This window comes from Nomascus leucogenys, chromosome 8 (assembly GCF_006542625.1).
Source record: "Nomascus leucogenys isolate Asia chromosome 8, Asia_NLE_v1, whole genome shotgun sequence".
NCBI lineage: Eukaryota > Metazoa > Chordata > Mammalia > Primates > Hylobatidae > Nomascus > Nomascus leucogenys.
This window is the reverse complement of record NC_044388.1, coordinates 60,461,952-60,480,786: the sequence shown is the minus strand read 5'-3', so window position 1 is coordinate 60,480,786 and position 18,835 is coordinate 60,461,952. Positions and strand designations below refer to the sequence as shown.

General features: G+C 36.5%; 1 protein-coding gene across 4 annotated transcripts in view; it reads right to left on the bottom strand.

The window, feature by feature from the left end:
* Positions 1–18,835, bottom strand: part of HIVEP1 (HIVEP zinc finger 1) — a 151,703-nt gene that overhangs the window by 93,771 nt on the left and 39,097 nt on the right. Inside the window, exon 1 of one of the 4 annotated variants that reach the window (XM_030817296.1) lies at positions 9,165–9,453. The exons of the other annotated variants lie outside the window; for them this stretch is intronic. Within the exon in view, the coding sequence (XP_030673156.1) occupies positions 9,165–9,171 (7 nt within the window). The 5' untranslated portion in view covers positions 9,172–9,453. Of the gene's footprint in view, positions 1–9,164; positions 9,454–18,835 lie in introns of those variants that run through there. 4 annotated transcript variants of the gene reach the window in all.

The window sequence follows — 18,835 nt, the reverse complement described above, 5'->3', positions numbered from 1 at the left end:
ACTAAATGTACGATGGTGGTGTCACAAGATTATAAAGGAGTTGAAAAATTCTTTTTAGTAGAGGCAGGGTTGCACCATGTTGGCCACGCTGGTCTCGAACTCCTAACCCCAAGTGATCTACCCGCCTCGGCCTCCCAAAGTGCTGGGATTACAGGCATGATCCACCACACCCGGCCGAAAAATCCATATTGCCTAGTGACATTTGGGCCTTCTACGTCATAATGCAACACATTCTTCATGTATTTGTGGTGATGCTGGTGTAAACAAACCCACTGCACTGCCAGTCATATACAAATACAGCACATGCAATTATGTACAATACATAATGCTTGATAATGATAGTAAATGACTATATGACTGGTTTATGTAGTTACTATACTTTATTGTTATTTTAGACTGTACTCCTACTTATTTTAAAAAAAGGGTAATAGTAAAACAGCCTCAGGCAGATCCTTCAGGAGGGATTCCAGAAGCAGCACTGTTCTCATGGGAAATGACAGCTCCATATGTGTCACTGCCCCTGAAGACCTTCCATGGGACAAGATGTAGAGATGGAAGACAATGATACTGATGAGCCTGATCCTGTGCAGGGCTAGGCTAATGTGTGTGTTTGTGTCTTAGTTCTTAACAACAAAGTTAAAAAAGTAAAAAGTAATAATTCTAAAAACAGAAAAAAACTTATAGAATAAGAATATAAAAAATATTTTTGTACAGCTATACAATGTATTTGCTTTAAGCTAGATATTATCATAGAAGAGTCAAAAAGTTAAAAATTAAAAGGTTATAAAGTTACAGTAAGCTACAGTTAATTTATTACTAACACAATTTTTTAAAAAGTTGAGTATATCCTAAGTATACAGCATTTATAAAGTCTACAGTAATGTGCAGTAATGTCCTAGGCCTCCCCATCCACTCACCACCCACTCACTGACTCAACCCAGAGAAACTTCCAGTCCTTCAAGCTCTATTCATGGTAAGTGTCTTATACAGGTTGTATGAATTTTTTGTCTTTTATACTATACCTTTTCTGTTTAGATACACAAATACAATTGTGCTGTAATTGCCTACAGTATTCAGTAAATGAACATGCTGTGCAGGTTTGTAACCTAGGAGCAATAGGCTATACCATATAGGCTACATGTGTAGTTGGCTGTACCATCTAGGTTTGTGTAAGTACACCCCATGGTGTTTGCACAATGACCAATGAGGAAATCACCTAACGACACATTTCTCAGAATGTATCCCATTGTTAAATGATTAATGACTTTGTACATTATATAAGTCAATTTTTGTGTATGTGCATACATGTTTTAAAGAATAATATTATCATAGCTGCATTGCTGGGGAAAGTGACAAGAAATTGATAAGGCTGATAATGAGGATGAAGAGCACAGGCAAGTAAAGGGAGAAAACACCTTTTTTTATTGTATATGCTTCTGTATTAGTTGATTTAAGTTAATGTATTACTCATATTAAAGATATATTATTTACTCATTTAAATACACTGGTATGTATAATATATATGAACGTATGTGGAAATATGGACAGCCAAATAAAAAACAAACTTGGGTGTCTCAACTCCCTGAAAGTATATAAGTGCCTGCTTGCTTATATGCTTAACACACATATTACATATATGTGTGACGACTTACACATATATCTTCACAAATATGTGTGTACATATAGGAATATATATGCATACTGTCAGATTCTTAAGTATTCTCCCTTAAACTTGATACATTATTACACACATCCAATTTATTTGATGCCTGTTTCCTTCTTCCAAATTAAGAATATTTTAACATCTACTAACTGACCATAATACTATTATAAGTATTACAAAACATGATTCTTTACCCTTTACATTCCTTTAATTTAGTTAAAAGTGTTAGTCAAAGTATTCTAAGGTCAGGCTGGGCATGGTGGCTTGTGCCTGTAATCCCAGCATTTTGGGAGGCCAAGGTGGGTGGATCACCTGAGGTCAGGAGTTCGAGACCAGCCTGGCCAACACGGTGAAACCCCGCCTCTACTAAAAATACAAAATTAGATGGGCATGGTGGTGTGCATCTGTAATCCCAGCTATTCTCTTTGGCAAGAGAATCACTTGAACCCGGGAGGCGGAGATTGCACTGTGCCGAGATCGCGCCACTGTACTCCAGCCTGGGCAACAATGGCGAAACTCTATCTCAAAAAACAAAAAACGTATTCTGAGGTCAGTTAAGAAGTCTGCTCTTTCATCTCAAAATCTGCATCTCTTCTAAAGCACAGCCCCCTCACCAGCACAAATCAGAAATTAAGAAGGTATGAAAAATATAAGTAGGTCTTGGAGGGGAGAAAAATAAAATGAACACAATGGATAAAATCTAACAGCTTTAGTCATCAACTACAGATATGATCTTTATTTGGGAATTATAATCAAAATAAATCAACAAACACCCTAACATTTTACAATTCCTCAAGACTACATTGGGGGCCATTGATTTGTACCCCACATAACCTAATACCTTCCCTTCCCTACCAGAGCAGTTGTTTCCTTTCATCATAACAGCCCCTCCCCCAGACCATGGAGTGCATGGTCTGGGGAGGACAGGCAGGAATTGGGGACACAGGCAGGAGTTGCTCACCACTGTCCCCAGCACACAGCTGGACACACAGCAGGCAGGGCACCCAATAATCTCCAGCTTGGCATCAGATAAATGCAATAAATCCTAACTATTCTACGCCATCGGCGCCTACTCAAAAGCAGGGAAGAATTAACATTTTATAACCACAAGAAAAATATACCTCAAAAAAAATCCAAGCTCAAAAACTTTAAAATTAACTACATTGTTTAAATAGTCATTATTATTATTTCTGTAAAATAAATGGCTAGACGGCCAGAGTCAACCTCATTCGAAGAATTCATGAGAAAAGTTCACAAATTTTTTATAGTTTCACAGAAATAGATTAAATATGTAACATTCCAATTATTAATTTTCCATGCTATAATTTTAAATGTAAATGGTAGTAACTACTAAGTGATACACTTCAATAAAAATAGAAAATGGTTAAAAAATATAGAAATTGATAGGTAGTCAACTGCATGATCCATAATACTAATAATTAATCATTATTTAAAAGTTAGTTTTTTAACTAAACTTAGACCCTAACCCTATCCCTAACACTAACCCTAACCAGCCAACACATTCAGAAATATATTCCCTAAACTGATTTTCCAATGACTAATACTTAGAAAATGTATCACCAAATCTGCTGATGAAAATACACTAAATTATATTTCAGGAAAATAAATTATCTGGAATCCACATTACTATTATTATTGTTATTGTTCAAAGCCATTAGCCTAACTAAATAACAGTACATACATTTTGTATGTGTGTATGTATATATAATAAAGTGTATGTGTATACACACACACACACACACACACAGTGTCTGTCTTTGTTTGAAATATATCCACCATCCCATTATATATAAACATATATATGCCTTCTAGTTATTTGTTTTCACTGGTACCTTGAAGAAATAGTTCAGAGAAGACAATGATAATATTGGGCCCATCGTACATTTAAGTGGTTCTGAACAAATATTTATTTATGATAAAATTTATAATGCACAAAATTCCCAATCTAAATCTTCATAATCTAAGCAATCAAAAAAATTCATATGCTTTGAGAAATCATCACAATTCAAACAATGAACAAGTGTCATTTCTTTCACAAAGGAAGTACTTGGCTAAGTCCAACACTTCCAAGGACTCTGGCCAAAAATAACAGTAATTAAGCTTGTAACTTCATATGTATGGATCTGAACTAGTCAAACCAAAAATAGCTTTCTGATCATTTATCAGCTGCTGCCATTTGCCTAAGAAGCTAACTGCAACAAAGAGACTAAGTTAGACAAATCATGGTGAAAACACACAGAAATATAACTGAACTTAAGACTTAAAGCTCTTTTCAGTTATTATATGGTAGCACAAGAGGGATGGCCATCATGCAATTATTTGGATACTTTACAAGATTAACTATTTCTTAAACTCCCTAAGATATATGTAAAATACACAGCAAAACACAGAATTTACACACATGCACACAGCTCTTAAAACCAATGGAGACAGCACAAGCTATCTGTTCCGATCCAGCATAAGAATCCCCCCCCTTGAAAATTCTCCTCTTGAATGAACAACACTGCCTTTCAGGGATGCCCACAGCACACAGCTTGCCTTCCCCCACTGCTGCCTCAAGCTCATGGTGTTCCTTCTCATGAGAATCACCTCCCCAGTGCTCCTTTACACCTGCCTGGGAAGCCCTCATTCTCCTTACTCACAGCCGCACCCTTGCATTTCAGACCCTACTGGGGGATATCCAACAGTAACAGCTTCCTATGTGCTGGGTGCTGTTCTGAGGACTTCACATCTACATCTGAACCAGTCAAACCAAAAATAGCTTTCTAATCATTTATCAGCTGCTGCCATTTGCAGAAGCTAACTGCATCATAGAAACCAAGTTAGGCAAATCACGGCAAAAACACACTAAAATAAAACTGGACTTACAGCTCTTTTCAGTTATTATATTGTAACAACCATTCAATCCTCACACACACACCCACCCCTCAAAAAAATAAACCTACCTGGGAGGAGGTCACCCTTGACCTCCATTTTCCAGAGGAGGGAACAGTGGCACACAGAAGAGAATTCACAGAGCCCATCAGGGGAAGAACCAGCTTGAACCCAGGCAGATTTGCCTCCAGAACGGGAAGTTGTTGGTACAGTGATCTCTATCCCACCTCCCTGTATTCTATGTGTGCATCAAAAGGGCATCCTGCCTGACCTGGCAACTTCTCATCTTTCATGTGTGAGCATCAATGTCACATGCTCTTGAAGCTCTCTCCTGACACTAACTGGGAGCACTCTAGTGTGCACCAACAGCACCCCACCTCTTCTTGCATTAAATGTATGTGTGTGACCTTGCTTGTTTCATGTCTGCATCACCCTCTAAAATCAAACGCCATGATCAGAATCTATCATAGTTATTCTGCTATCCCAGGTCCCAACATTTATCCACAACTCACCAGTTTTTCATGACACGCTTTAACCCCGACTCTCAGAAACGCCTACTAATGATTCCAGGAAAGTAAGTTTCTTGCCTCCCTATACATTGCAGAGAACTTTATCTAGTTCATACAATTTGGCATTTAGTTGTATCCAATTTGTCCACCATGATTTTGGTATTATTTGGGCCTTAAATTATCTATTATGTGTGAATCTCTTTTCCATCTGAGATGTTTCAGCCACCTGAAGATAGAAGAGCCAACCCCACAGTATGTGTACAGCCCTAGAAACACGGCATGTGCTCAATATGGCTGGATTCACATCTGTTGGAGGGAAAGAACATACTGAAAATGTCTTGACTGCTTCATGAAGGCCCACTGGGAAGTCGGGATGGAAAATCAAATTGAAAAATTCCTTTTGCAGGGAAAAACAGAGCAGCCAATAACTGATCTAACTGATCAACAGAAGTGGAATGGGAATATGCGTGTGTATGGGGTGGGGAAGGGACACAGAAAAAATGAAAACTCCATGAAGCTGTCGGGAAAGGTAGCCTCTCCCTTCTCTTCCCTTTTGTCTTCTCTTAGGCTAGACCTAAGAACCAGGAGTTATCAGTTCTGGCTCAAAACTGAAGTTTCATTTTACTATGGTAGAAATCACAGACAGACACATGCAGAGACATACAATTTCACCAACATAATTTTGCAGAATAAAAAAAGGTTTTTTTTATTCACTACTGAAATAATGAACACTAAAAGTGCCTTGTAATACTATCATTTAAGCTGCAATTACAATTCGTAGTGATGTCACCCACTGCTGTTAACAAATGATCATTAAGTTCTGCTTGTGATGACCTTATGGAAATAGCTCCCAAAACAGCCTGCTGAGGTTATTTGCTGAGAAAGAAAGAAATTTCATCTGGTTTCCCTGACTGTTGTACCACAGAAAGAGTCTGGAATACTTCAGTCATTACCATTTACAAAATTTATGGTACATACGCCGTTCCCACTATAGGGATGCACTACTTCCAGAAATCTGTAAACTTCAAAATTGTGACTCAAAAACACTGAGTCACAATAAATTTAAAAAAAATTTATTTGGTGTCCAGTGAATTATTTACTTTACAAGTAGATGCATTAGAGAAGAAAGCTCTAGGGTCAAGGCCAGAAACCTGGGTAGAAGCAAGCAACCGGGAAAGAATCCAGGAAGAGGGAATATTATATATTATAACAAGGCATGCTCCTTGCCAAAATCTGAGGTCTCTCATTTTCCAAGATCACACCTAATCTTCAAACCAAGGCAAACCATGGCAGTTTTAAATATGGGAGTCACTTGGCAGTCCCAAACTTAAGACCCAAGGTTTGCAGTGCTCAGGAAGGTCTAGGACATGCAGTGATTTTTTACCACTAAGAAACATACGTGAATCTCATGCATGGTGAAGCTGGCACACAGGAGGTTCCACTTGGTTGGAGAGTCAGTCTTGCAGACTGCTCAGTGACCACCTCTCAAAACCTTCGCTGTTCTTTATTTCGTGCTGTCAAATGTGTAATACTCTGGCAATCCCCGAGTCCTCTGATTCTTCCTCCAAAAACCTCACCAAGCTGCCCACTTCAGCCACCCAGATCCAAGCCCCTTTTCTCCCCAAGACATCTGCCTCTGCCTCTTTGCAGTCCTCTGCATGGCATCTCCTCCTGCCTTCCCTGCCTTCCAACCCACCTTCCACGTGCAGCCACACCTGCCAACAAGAGCCAGCTCCTCCCTCCCCACTTTCCACCAATGTCCTCATCCTAATCTTGTTTAATGCCATATAACTCCACTAGTGGTTTTTAGGTTGGGGTGATTTTGACCCCCCAAAAGGCATTTGGAAATGCCTGGAGACATCTTGGTTTACAACTGAGGGAGAAAGACTGCAATTGGCATCTAGTGGGTACAGGCCAGGGAGTCTGTCAAATATCCTGTGACGCACAGGACGGCACCCAAGACAAAGAATTATCCAGGCCAAATCATAAATGGAGCTGAGGTTGAAAAACTCTGCTAGAAATCAATAAATATTTTAATGATAACTGAAAAAGCATTCAATATTACTTTAATCATATCCTCTTTATTCCTCCTTTTATTCTATTAACTGTTTCCAAAAAGAGTAAAACATAATTTAGATTAGCATATTATATTTTTAAATCATGAATAATGATACGTGTTAGCAATAACTACTACTAACGGGGGAATCTTCACATTTAGCACAAGAATAAAAGTACTCACATGTATTCTTCTAGTAAGTACCTGTGAGAAAACTAAGGCATGAAGAGGTATAACTTCGGTCACTCAGCTAAGACAAGGAAAGCTGGGATTCCATCCCAGGACACCTGAACAGAAAGCTTTTCCCACTATGCCAGACCACACTATACTTTCAATACGCAAAATGACAGTAATGTGTGGGTGTTAGAAACTTCCCTCAGTTCAAATCCTGGTCTATCCCTTTCTTATCTTCATGACATTGAGCAAGTTACTTTACAAGCCAAACCTCAGTCACCTCATCTGTAATGGGTGAGAAAATAGTACCTACCTCACAAAGTTGCAGGAGATTCAGAAAAAACAAGAATGTTTAGAGTAGCACTCGGCATGCAGTTGGCACTCATTAAAGATTACTTCTTCTTACCTAACAAATACTCAAATATTTTATTCCCCATAGCCTTTTGACTTGCATGACTAATTGAAAAAAAGAAAACCAATTTTGGCTTCCTTGCTGAATAGATGTAACTTAGAATTAATTTAAAAATTAAGAAAAATAATCAAATGTTTAATTACATCAATATCTGAACCTAATAACTCATAAATGTTTATACATTTAAATATCATACTCAAAAAGTAAAGAAATTTAGTCTTAATATACAATATTCCAAATAAAAAAGAAATGGAAGGTTTAGGAAGCCAAATAAGGTTATCATTAAAGGAATAGTTTTATATATATAATCTCTAATATGTATTAATTTCTGAAATACTTTAACTTAATGTAATAATTTCTAAGTATATTCCATAATAAATTTGAACATTCTACAAATTTGTTCAGTGGCACTATGTAACACCATCACCTAGATTTTACCTAACACTATACTTTTAAAAAGAAAAGATTTGGCATTTATTTCACAGATTTGACTTAGGCAACTAGTTATTCTTTAAATAAGTTGTAATATGCATTAAGCAGTCAATGACTAACAACCTTACAATGTATTATTTTACCTAAACTATTTTTGACTCTACTATAAAACAATATTAATATTTGGCTCTCATTCAAATTTCTAAGAAGTCAAATAAGTTTCTTTATATTTGGTAAATTTAATACATGATATGATTTCCTCATGAGAAATAGATTTTTACTTAGAAATTTTTTTTAAACTGTAGCTTGGTGTTTAAGTTAAAATTACCAATCACATTTATTTTTAAACAAAGGCAACATCCACAATGATATCCACAAGAAAACAAAAGACAAATATAATTTTCATATTCAATTTACCACTTATGTCAACAAAAGCCATAAAATGATCATACTATAAACTCGTTAGCAATTTTCTATTTGATATAAAAGTACTTCCAATAAAATATACTAATAACAATGATCAAAATTCTCAAAATTCATCTCCAGATATAAGCACTTTATCTACACAACATGCAAGTGATTTTCTTCTACACTTTATGCAGAAAAAAGTCTTATAACTTTCATTGTTTCGTTTTTCTTCTATTAGTCAGCTACACCACTCTATAATATCTGTATAATAATGATACCAGGTTAGTAACACAGTCATTTCTGGTTACAGTTTAACCTACCATATTAGATTTTTCTGAGTGTATTAGTCCCACAATAATTTATATTTGACCTGCTATTGATGTCATTTACCTATATGCAAACATGCCGATTGAAGTTAGTCTCTTTTTATAACCAGGGTGTACATTTGGTTTAATTGTTTAAACTCTTTTCATCAAATCACATCAAGTGTAGGAAATCACATCAAAGGGTGGGAACACATACAACATTACAATCCTTTCATTTCACATAGAGAATCCACAGGCACTTGCACAAACATATCCGTCACACCCAGGGGTATGTGCACAGTCACGTTACCAGCCATGACAGGTCGGCCATCCCCATTATCTGTGCCGCCGCGGCACACCTGAGCTCCCTGCCCCTTCACGTCACATTTAGGAGCAGCTCTAAGGCAGACTCTCGCTCATGGGCTGCCTCCTGGAAGTCCTCCCCCACTACCTCTCCATGGCAACCGCAGCCACAGAGAAGCCAGTCCACCTCTTACGCAAATGAAAGGAGGCCACAAATGTCAGCAGTCACAACATCCCCATTTTCCCTCCCTACTTAATTTCCTTCTTAAAGTCACAGTAATGCATTCTTCTTATTCTGCATCTGAGAGTACCTTCCCAACCGTTTAATGGCTAGGAAAGCAACTTAGGAAAATCAGAGTTAAAAATCCATCTGTGTGACCACTTACATAACATGACTGAGAATCCAAAGATGATTATGATTTGCTGAGTTTCATTTACCGACACAGAATCTCAGCAAGCCCCCTTTATGTCTCGGCATCCTAGTATTTGAGATAAGAGTGCTTTAAGATATTAACTATCCTGTAATTTGGCTTTCTTAAAAACGACAGAGAGAGAGAGGCCATCCGTTATGACGATCAAGAAACAATCAGTACTTAATATGCATTGTTTCTTTTGCAGATTCTCATTTATTTGGAAAAGTCAACGTTTTAAAAAATATTTTTACTTTTAAACCAAATCATCAACTATCTAATTCTACAGGAGGGAAAAACTGAACACATTATCATTCATTATTCAATTGTTATCAGGTTTAGTTTACACTGTAATTGTCTGAAGTTTTATTTCCCAGATATATATTTAAAGAAGCAAATATAATGGCTAGTTACGCTTCATATGGCTACAGAGATTGGAAAGCAGATGTAAATCCCCATTAACAAAATCATGATTACAATAACTGTTTAATATATAGATGTCAGATTTTAAAACATGTTTTAATCCATGGGATGCACCAAAGTATCAAATTCTATACGTGGTTATAAACATGTGATGGTCTAATAAAAAGAATTCCAATTGAAATAGCTTGGAACAAGATACTACTGGTGAACAATATAAACGTAGTGGGTTTAATATCCTCCAAAACATGTATCCAAAATCAATTGAAATCCAAAACAGTTATGTCTACATGAAAAACAATACAAGAGAATAATCAGAACATTAAAAACTACATATATATGTATACATGTATATGCATACACATATTTTAGTTCTGATGAAAGGGGCAATTTAAAAACCTGAATTCTTCAGCAAAACGTTTACTAAGTATCTATCAACGTGCTACGTACCCTACAGTTTAGGCACATAGAGACATGAGGCATTTTCATGGAGGGCCACTCAGAGGCAGTGGGAGCTGTACCTCAAGCAGCCCCAACCCATCCCAGCTGAGTGTTCCGGGAGGCTGCCCAGAGGGACTAGAGGTGAATCTCAGGATCAAGTTTCAGTCCACAGCAGAAAAAGACTCAAGAGATTCAGGGCAAAGCACGATGGTTAGAAACAGCACGGTAGGCGAGGCGAACCCCAGGTAGGTGGCAATGCAGGGAGCACCACCAGAGGGATGTTGCAGGAGAAGCAGCCAAGATGATGGACACAGTATCGTGAAAAGAAGGTAAGCCTTCATCCTGAGGTTTAGGGTTAGAGTATAGTGTTCTAGATAATATAATAACACAATCACATTACAAATTACTCAAATTATTCATTGCTTTTGGTTCTAAATGTTTAGCGGGAATCCCCACCCAACCTCTGTACCCCGCCCCCCAAAAAATGTAGGATAAGAAAGTATGAATGTCGGCTGGGTGCAGTGGCTCACGCCTGTAATTCCAACACTTTGGGAGGCTGAGGCAGGTGGATCAGTTGAGGTCAGGAGTTGGAGACCAGCCTGGCCAACATGGCAAAACCCCATCTCTTCTAAAAATACAAAAATTAGCCAGGTACAGTGGTATCAAATTCTGTAAGTGGTTATAAACATGTGATGGTCTAATAATAAGAATTCCAATTGAAATAGCTTGGAACAAGATACTACTGGTGAACAATATAATGTTCAGCTACTTGGGAGGCTAAGGCAGGAGAATTGCTTGAACCTGGGAGGTGGAGGTTGCAGTGAGCCAAGACTGTGTCACTGCACTCCAGCCTGGGCAACAAACAGAGTGACACTCTGTCTCCAAAAAAGAAAAAAAAAAGTAAGCATGAATGTCTATGTCTATGCGTCTCACATAAAGCAGCTGTTAACTGCACAGAGCAAGGTACTAAATCAATACATATGTAAATACTTACATACATATTTACATGCATACATGCATGCTTGGTAAAATTTTCTTTTGCAAGGCTTACTAGGTCAGCCCCACGTGACTTGTATCAAGAGACCAGGAGTCTAGTTCCAGCAATACCATCACCAGTACGGAGCTGTTTGCACCTGGGCTGCTTGCCCAAGCTGCTGGAGCCACACCTAGGAAACATGGAAAATCTACCCCCTGCCTAAAGCTTCCATTCCAGAACTTACTACCCCAAAGTAAAGTATTTGTTCAGGCTGTCTGCCTTTCAGGCTAGCCTTTAAGGGCAAGAGCCATATTTTATTCATTTTTATTATCTCTAATATCTAACACAATATTTGTTCCAACAACAACAACAAACATATTTCGAACCAATGCTCTCCAGGTTCCTTTCAGCCACAAGATCAATGATTCTAGGATTTTAAGAGTCAACTTCAAAAAAGCCAGCCAACTTGGAAGTGGAACTAAAATGTAAATGACATCATCAACCCCTTTCTTTAACTTTCTTTTGACAATTTCGATTTCTCTAAACACATGACTGGGTGAATGCTATTTTCAAAACACTAACATTTGCAGAATTCCCACTAAGCACTTTATAAATGCAGTATATATAAAATTTTACACTTTTTTTTTTCCAAATCACTGGCAATATTGACACTGACACTCTCAGACCAAAGCCCCTTTACATGAAAGCAGCATTTTGGTTTGAAACAATCAGAATCAATCTGATTACCTAGATGCCTTCCTTCTCACACCGAAGCGATGTGACAACTCAACATGCTGGCCTCAGGGACTGACTTATGTACTCTAAACATCTATTTAGCAAGAAAGCCACAATTGGTTTGCTTTTTTTCAATTACTCATGCAAGTCAAACGGCTATGGGGAATAAAATATTTGAGTATTTGTTAGATAATAAGTAATCTTTAATGAGTGCCAACTACATGCCGAGTGCTACTCTAAACGTTCTTCCCCAAAATGATGCACACTATTCTTCACATTTTACAGTTACTGTATTGCTGACTATTAGAAATGATTCTACCGACTCCCCTCTCATTGTCCAAATAATTATTAAATTTTATATTCATCATTCTAATCTATTTAGAAAGTTATAATATCAAATATTCAAGAAAGAAGCCTCTTAATCAATCCTGAGCATACCAGAAGATCCTACTAACTAGAATACCCCAGAGCATCAAAGTCAGGAGATCCGAACTGATGGTGAAGCTTCAGAATGAGTTACTTCCTGAGACTGTAACACAGTCATCATCTCTGAGAGTCTTTGATAAACAAAACAGAACAATGGAGGTAACCTCTTCAAGTTCCTCTTATTTCTGAGATTGCGGAATCTGCAGATTAATATCATCTCTAGACCATATACCATATACTCATATGCAAAACTACCAAAAAAGGGGTAAGGAGGAAAATATGCATTTTTTTAAGTATCTAGATTACTGACTGCCAACCATGTCAAGCATGAGGCCTTCTTTTCAACAAACAATACTATAGTCCTCAAGGTGACAGTAGTTATATTTTCACTATTTGTTGATTTAGCAAACATATCAATAATAAAAATACAGGCAATACTTTTAAATGCACCTTTATTTCATTAGTCACAATAGCATCTATATTCATTAATTTAAAATATAGTTGTACTCAAGTATATAAAAAGATTAAAATATCATCACCAAGTTAGAGCTCCACAATATAAGGATAGCTTGTCATCAGAAAAATCTATGCTTACAATTCATTATGCAGACATATTAAACCAAAACACTGCTAAAAATTCCATACCCAGACTAGGCAACATGGTGAAACACCATCTCTACCAAAAAAGATTTAAAAAATTAGCCAGGTGTGGTGGTGCACACCTGTAGTCCCAGCTACTTGGGAGGCTAAGATGGGAGGATCACTTGAGCTCAGGAGGCAGAAATTGCAGTGAGCCAAGATCATGCCACTGCACTCCAGCCTGGGTAACAGAGCAAGGCTCTGTTTAAAAAAAAAAAACCATACCATTATTTGCAAAATACTCAAGAAGTTATGATTAAAACAATTTCCAAAACTATTTAAAAAATGTCTGAGAAGCTAACTTGTATTTAACTGTGAACTACCAGAAGCATTGCCATTAAAGTCAGGTTTTTATCAGTGATAGTATTTGATACTTCACTAGAGTCCTGGACAATGTAATAAAATTAGAAAAAATTTAAAAGATGCATAAAAATTGTAAAGAAACAAAATCATTTTATTTGCAGCTGATATAATCTAATTAGACAAATCCCCCCAAAATCAACTGAATTGACAAGAATAAGAATTCAGTAAAGTGGCCATATTCAAATTCAACTTACAAAAATCGATAACTTTAATATACTTTCAAATGAACGACAAATAAATGAACAAAGAAGTACATATACAGAGATAAGGCAAATGCGGCAAGACGTTAACTGCTATGAATTCAACTGAAGGAAACACAGATTATTATTATTAATATTAATCATTCCACTCTTCTTTAAGAACATCACACTACCTCTCGAGTCTAAGGCTCCATACAACGTAATAAGTAAATTCAAGACACTTCCTTCATCTTCAAACCTCACATTGCCCAGTAACTCACTAGTAATTTATTGATCCTATTTCACCTCCAAATAAATCCCAAAGACATTGAAACTTATTTTCTGCTCCAGACTCTTCACTTCCGCTTCTTCATTAATCTTTTTTTAACCTTAGTTTCTCTATTCCAACCTTTTACCAGATTAAGGATAAAACTAGGGCCCCTAGAACAAGTGCCTAGAGCCATTTAATCCAATATGACTTCTGCTACCTAAGTTGCTAAGCAAGCGCATATAAAATAAAAGGAGCAAATAACAGCTCATCTTTTCCACGAATATTACACACAGTACAGTTCCCCAAAATGATGCATGCTATCCTTCCATATCTCACTGTACTCACTTTATAACAGCACTAGCTTAATAGAACACTTGTCTTGGACTTTATGGACCAAGCACGTTTATCTCCATCATTTTGCTGATTTTGTTTAACTTGCTTTGTGAGCAGGGAAAGGCTCTTTTAATCATAGTGATGAAATCTCATGCTTCAAATCCAGGATGCTGGCAGAAATAACTCAATTTGTATCCTGAAATTTGCTAGTTTAGAAAAAAATTCCAGCTCAGAAATCAAATATCCAACCAAAAGGATTAAAGATTTCTTCGCCTCTAAACTGGATATTGGTGAGAGAAAAACATATAAATACCATATCCATATTGTATCCTCCAGTTTGTGCCAACTGGTCAGATGAGGCATTGTGGTTTTCTATTTTAAATAGAAACAACAAAAGATAACAAAATAATGATTTTTTTTTTTTTTTTTTTTTGAGACGGAGTCTCACTCTGTTGCTAGGCTAGAGTGCAGTGGCGGATCTCGGCTCACTGCAACCTCTGACTTCCTGCTTCAGGGGATTCTCCGGCCTCAGCCTCCCAAGTAGCTGGGATTACAGGCACGTGCCACCATGCCCAGCGAATTTTTGTATTTTTAGTAGAGACGGGGTTTCACCGTGTTGGCCAGGATGGTCTCGATCTCCTGAACTCGTGATTCGCCCGCCTCAGCCTCCCAAAGTGCTGGGATTACAGGCGTGAGCCACCGAAAATCATGATTTTAACTGAAGAATTTTCTTTCTTGTTTAGATTCCTCAAGTACACATTCTGAAAACATACTATAACTTTAGGTTCATAATGTTTATTACAAGTATAATTCTATAATAATGTATTAATTACTTAGTAGTATACATTCCCACTAGGCAGTAAGCTCCACAAGAGCAGGAACTTGCCCACCTTGTTCTGCACAGAAGTCTGACTACCTAGCGAGAAGACAATCTACATCTCACCAGAAACTGAATGAACGTAGATCAAACTGAAGCTAACAAAGGTAACTTTCTAAAGTGGGTATTTAACAAGTAGATAATTTTTTCCTTAAAAGTATTTCAGGATAAACATACAAATGAATATCACAACCCTGAATTAGGTTCTCAAATGCTCAGATTTTTTAATGAGCAAGAAGCACAACATCAAATAATATGCTATGTCATGAAATCATGTATGTTAATCAGAAAAGTGAAAAAAGAGGTTCCACAATAACCAAATAAAATGGAAACAAACTAATCTTACAACAGCAAAAAAAAGTTCATTATGGTGAAGTCATTATGCAGTCATTTAAAACTGATGTTTATAGGGAATTTTAATGACACTGAAAAATACTAGTAATAGATAATATTAAGGGGAGCATCCCAAAAGATATACTGTATAATGCCAACTGTGCTTTAAAATTCATGTATGTGTAGTTATATATTCATATGTATATGTGTGTAAATGTGCATATATATATAGTCTAGATACATATGTAGGTATATGCATATATATCCATATGTATACATATAAATAAAAGATATCAAATTGTTAATAGTAGTTATTTCTGGATAGTACAGTTATGAGTGACTATAACTTCTGTATGTGGATCTTCCAAATTTTCTGCCACAAACATACAGTGTATGTTTTCTTGTAAATACACCTATAGACTATATATTGTTTTTCATACCATAGTTTCCACAGCATAAACCTTGGTATCAATCCAATTATTTGCAGAGTCATTAGGCAAATGAGTGAATCAAATGTAATAATCCCAAATATCTCAAGTTGGCATCACAATTGACAGATTAAAGTAAATAAACACAGAGCGGGCATGTTTTATATGTTGCTGAGATTTATGGGCTATGCAAGCCTGAAAGCTATTAGCTTTCAAATATGACAGACTATTTGAAATGGAGAAGGGATAACCTACTTTTCTGATACTAACAAGTTGTAGCTCACATTTCCACATGGAGAAGGATCAAATGTACATTCCCTTTCTGTTATCCTATTTGTCATATTCCTTATTGAAAAAAATAATGACCTTAAGTACAAGATACATTATGTAGCAAGATGTTCATCCTATTTATTCTGGAAAAGGGCTGAAAGCCACCATATAACAGAGCTTGGCATGTTTATCCCTAGGGTTCTCTTGTCAATTTCTGTTTTGTGGGGGAAGGGGTTTGATATGATTGGGAAAGGAAAATTAATGTTTTCTTTTCTCTCCAAATATATCCTAGCTTAAGCAGTACATAGCCCCCCACAGAGCATCCCCCTACCCCACCTCCACTTTGGTTTCAGTCAAGACATGGAATCAATTCTGCCCCTACCTAGGGCTGTAGACTCAGAACTCCCCCACACCATCTCCACAGGGCCTCAGAATATTTCTATCAGTCTTTTGCCCCTTAAGACTCACAGGTACCTATTTATGTTTTTTTTTTGTCATATCCTAAAATTTCAGTTAATTTATAATTAATGGTGTTTTCTTATAATAATTTTCCATGGCTTATAATACATTTTTATACTGCTTCTCTTATTTGTATCCTTGGTAAACTTTATCTTCTAACTTGACTAGAAAAAAATCCCACTCTTCTTTTAAACAAACCACAAATTGACAGTCAGGACATCTCAATGTTTAAAGAACAGCAAATATGATTTGGCTACATATGCCACAAAATATCCCTACAAACACACACACACACACACACACACACACACACACACACACGAACAGCATATTGGGAAATATTTATAATAATTTTATACCTTGTCTACTGCAAATCTTTATAACGAAACACCATATACTATGGACATGTGTTATATTTTCCCCAAAACAGATGTAAATTAAAGCAGCTGCACAGAAAGTCTTCCGATCTTCAAGAAAATTATAGCTGTGAAGTGTAAAGGCAAATACTCCAATTACAGGAACTACACAGCCTTGCAATAATGACAATCAAATTATTTTAAAAACTGATAAGAATCCCTGCCCAACCCCAAGAAATTACTTTCTGAGCATTTGCTACAAGTCTCCAAAAGATAGCATTTCCTAACCATTTTAGCCTGCATTTTTAAAGCATAGGAATGATTGTTTTATCAATTAAAATTTCTAGTTTACAGATGGTTACCTAGTTTTAGTCTGGTGAAATTAGAACCTTAGACTTCATCTTAAGACAAGAAAAGAAAGTAAATTGAGGTAACAAGGTACACTGGGAACAGTAAGGGTTTGTTTTCAGACAAACAGGCTCAATTCCTAGTTTGGCCATTTACTAGGTACATGATACAAGGCAAGAGACTCCAACTCTCCAAGTCTCAGCCTCTTTCATAACAAAAAATTAAATAGTGCTATCTGCCTCATAAGACAGTTTTAATTCCTGAAAGAGATGACTGATGGAATATACCAGACGCAGAGTAGATACTCAGTGTATGTTAGCTCTTATACCCTTCTTCACAAATACTACAAAATTTTCCAAACTGACCAAATAACTTTACACACATAAGGTTCTGACACTACTGTAACAGTTTAATGTACTATTGGAGGTACATTTAGAATATCAATTTTTTAAATGATGTTTAAGAAAGTTAAAATGTATTAATAAAAACCCTCAGATATTCCACCATGCTCTACAAAGCTATCTCTAGGTGGCCCTCTAAGTGGCTTACTTTTGGTGGTTCCAGTAAGATGCATTTCATTATTTAGATGTGTCCTTGTTAAGTAAATATAAGGTAAAGTAAAAGAATCAATACATTCATAATCTGCCTGTATATATATGCCATGGTCTTGATTCCGTAAGAAGACATGTCTTTATTCATCTAAAGCCATGTACAAATGGAAGTAGAATTTCCAAAGACTGCTTTTAAAATTAAAGGCATGTTTCACAAGTTAGCAAAAGCTGTTGCAGCCTCTTAGATCTCTGTATTGGCTAACCACATACCACGACATGCTATCCTCAGTTGGAAAGTCCCCCCACACAGTATTTGAACTCATTTTGAAACTGGAGAGAACAGTTCCTCCTATAACTCATCTGGGCAAGTTTATATAAAAGAACAATTTTTCAGAAAGCCACAGAGGTTCTCTCCCAAGATTTGCTGAAGTATAATTATGGACAAGTGCAAATATGGAAAGAGAAGCTAACTAAAAGTAAAAAGCACAGTGAATAAGCGTTTATAAAGATTTATATAAAAAGAAACAAAAACAAAAACTTCAGCCCACCTAATAAATTTTGGTAATACCCATTCATGTACCACCCTCCCCACCACCTCCCTTCCCCAGAAACAAAAAACATGGTTAGACTGCATGTTAACATGTGAAGATACCTATATCTACATATTTATATTTTATTTATATATTATATAGTATTTAATTTGGATGAAATAATATGCACTAATTATATAGTATTTACATATATACACTATGTATACACACACATAGTAAAGGCAAAAATGGAAAGATAAAACATAATATTCTTAAATGGTTACTTACTGGGGGGGAGAAGGCAGAGACAGAAGATGGACTTTTTTGACAGTA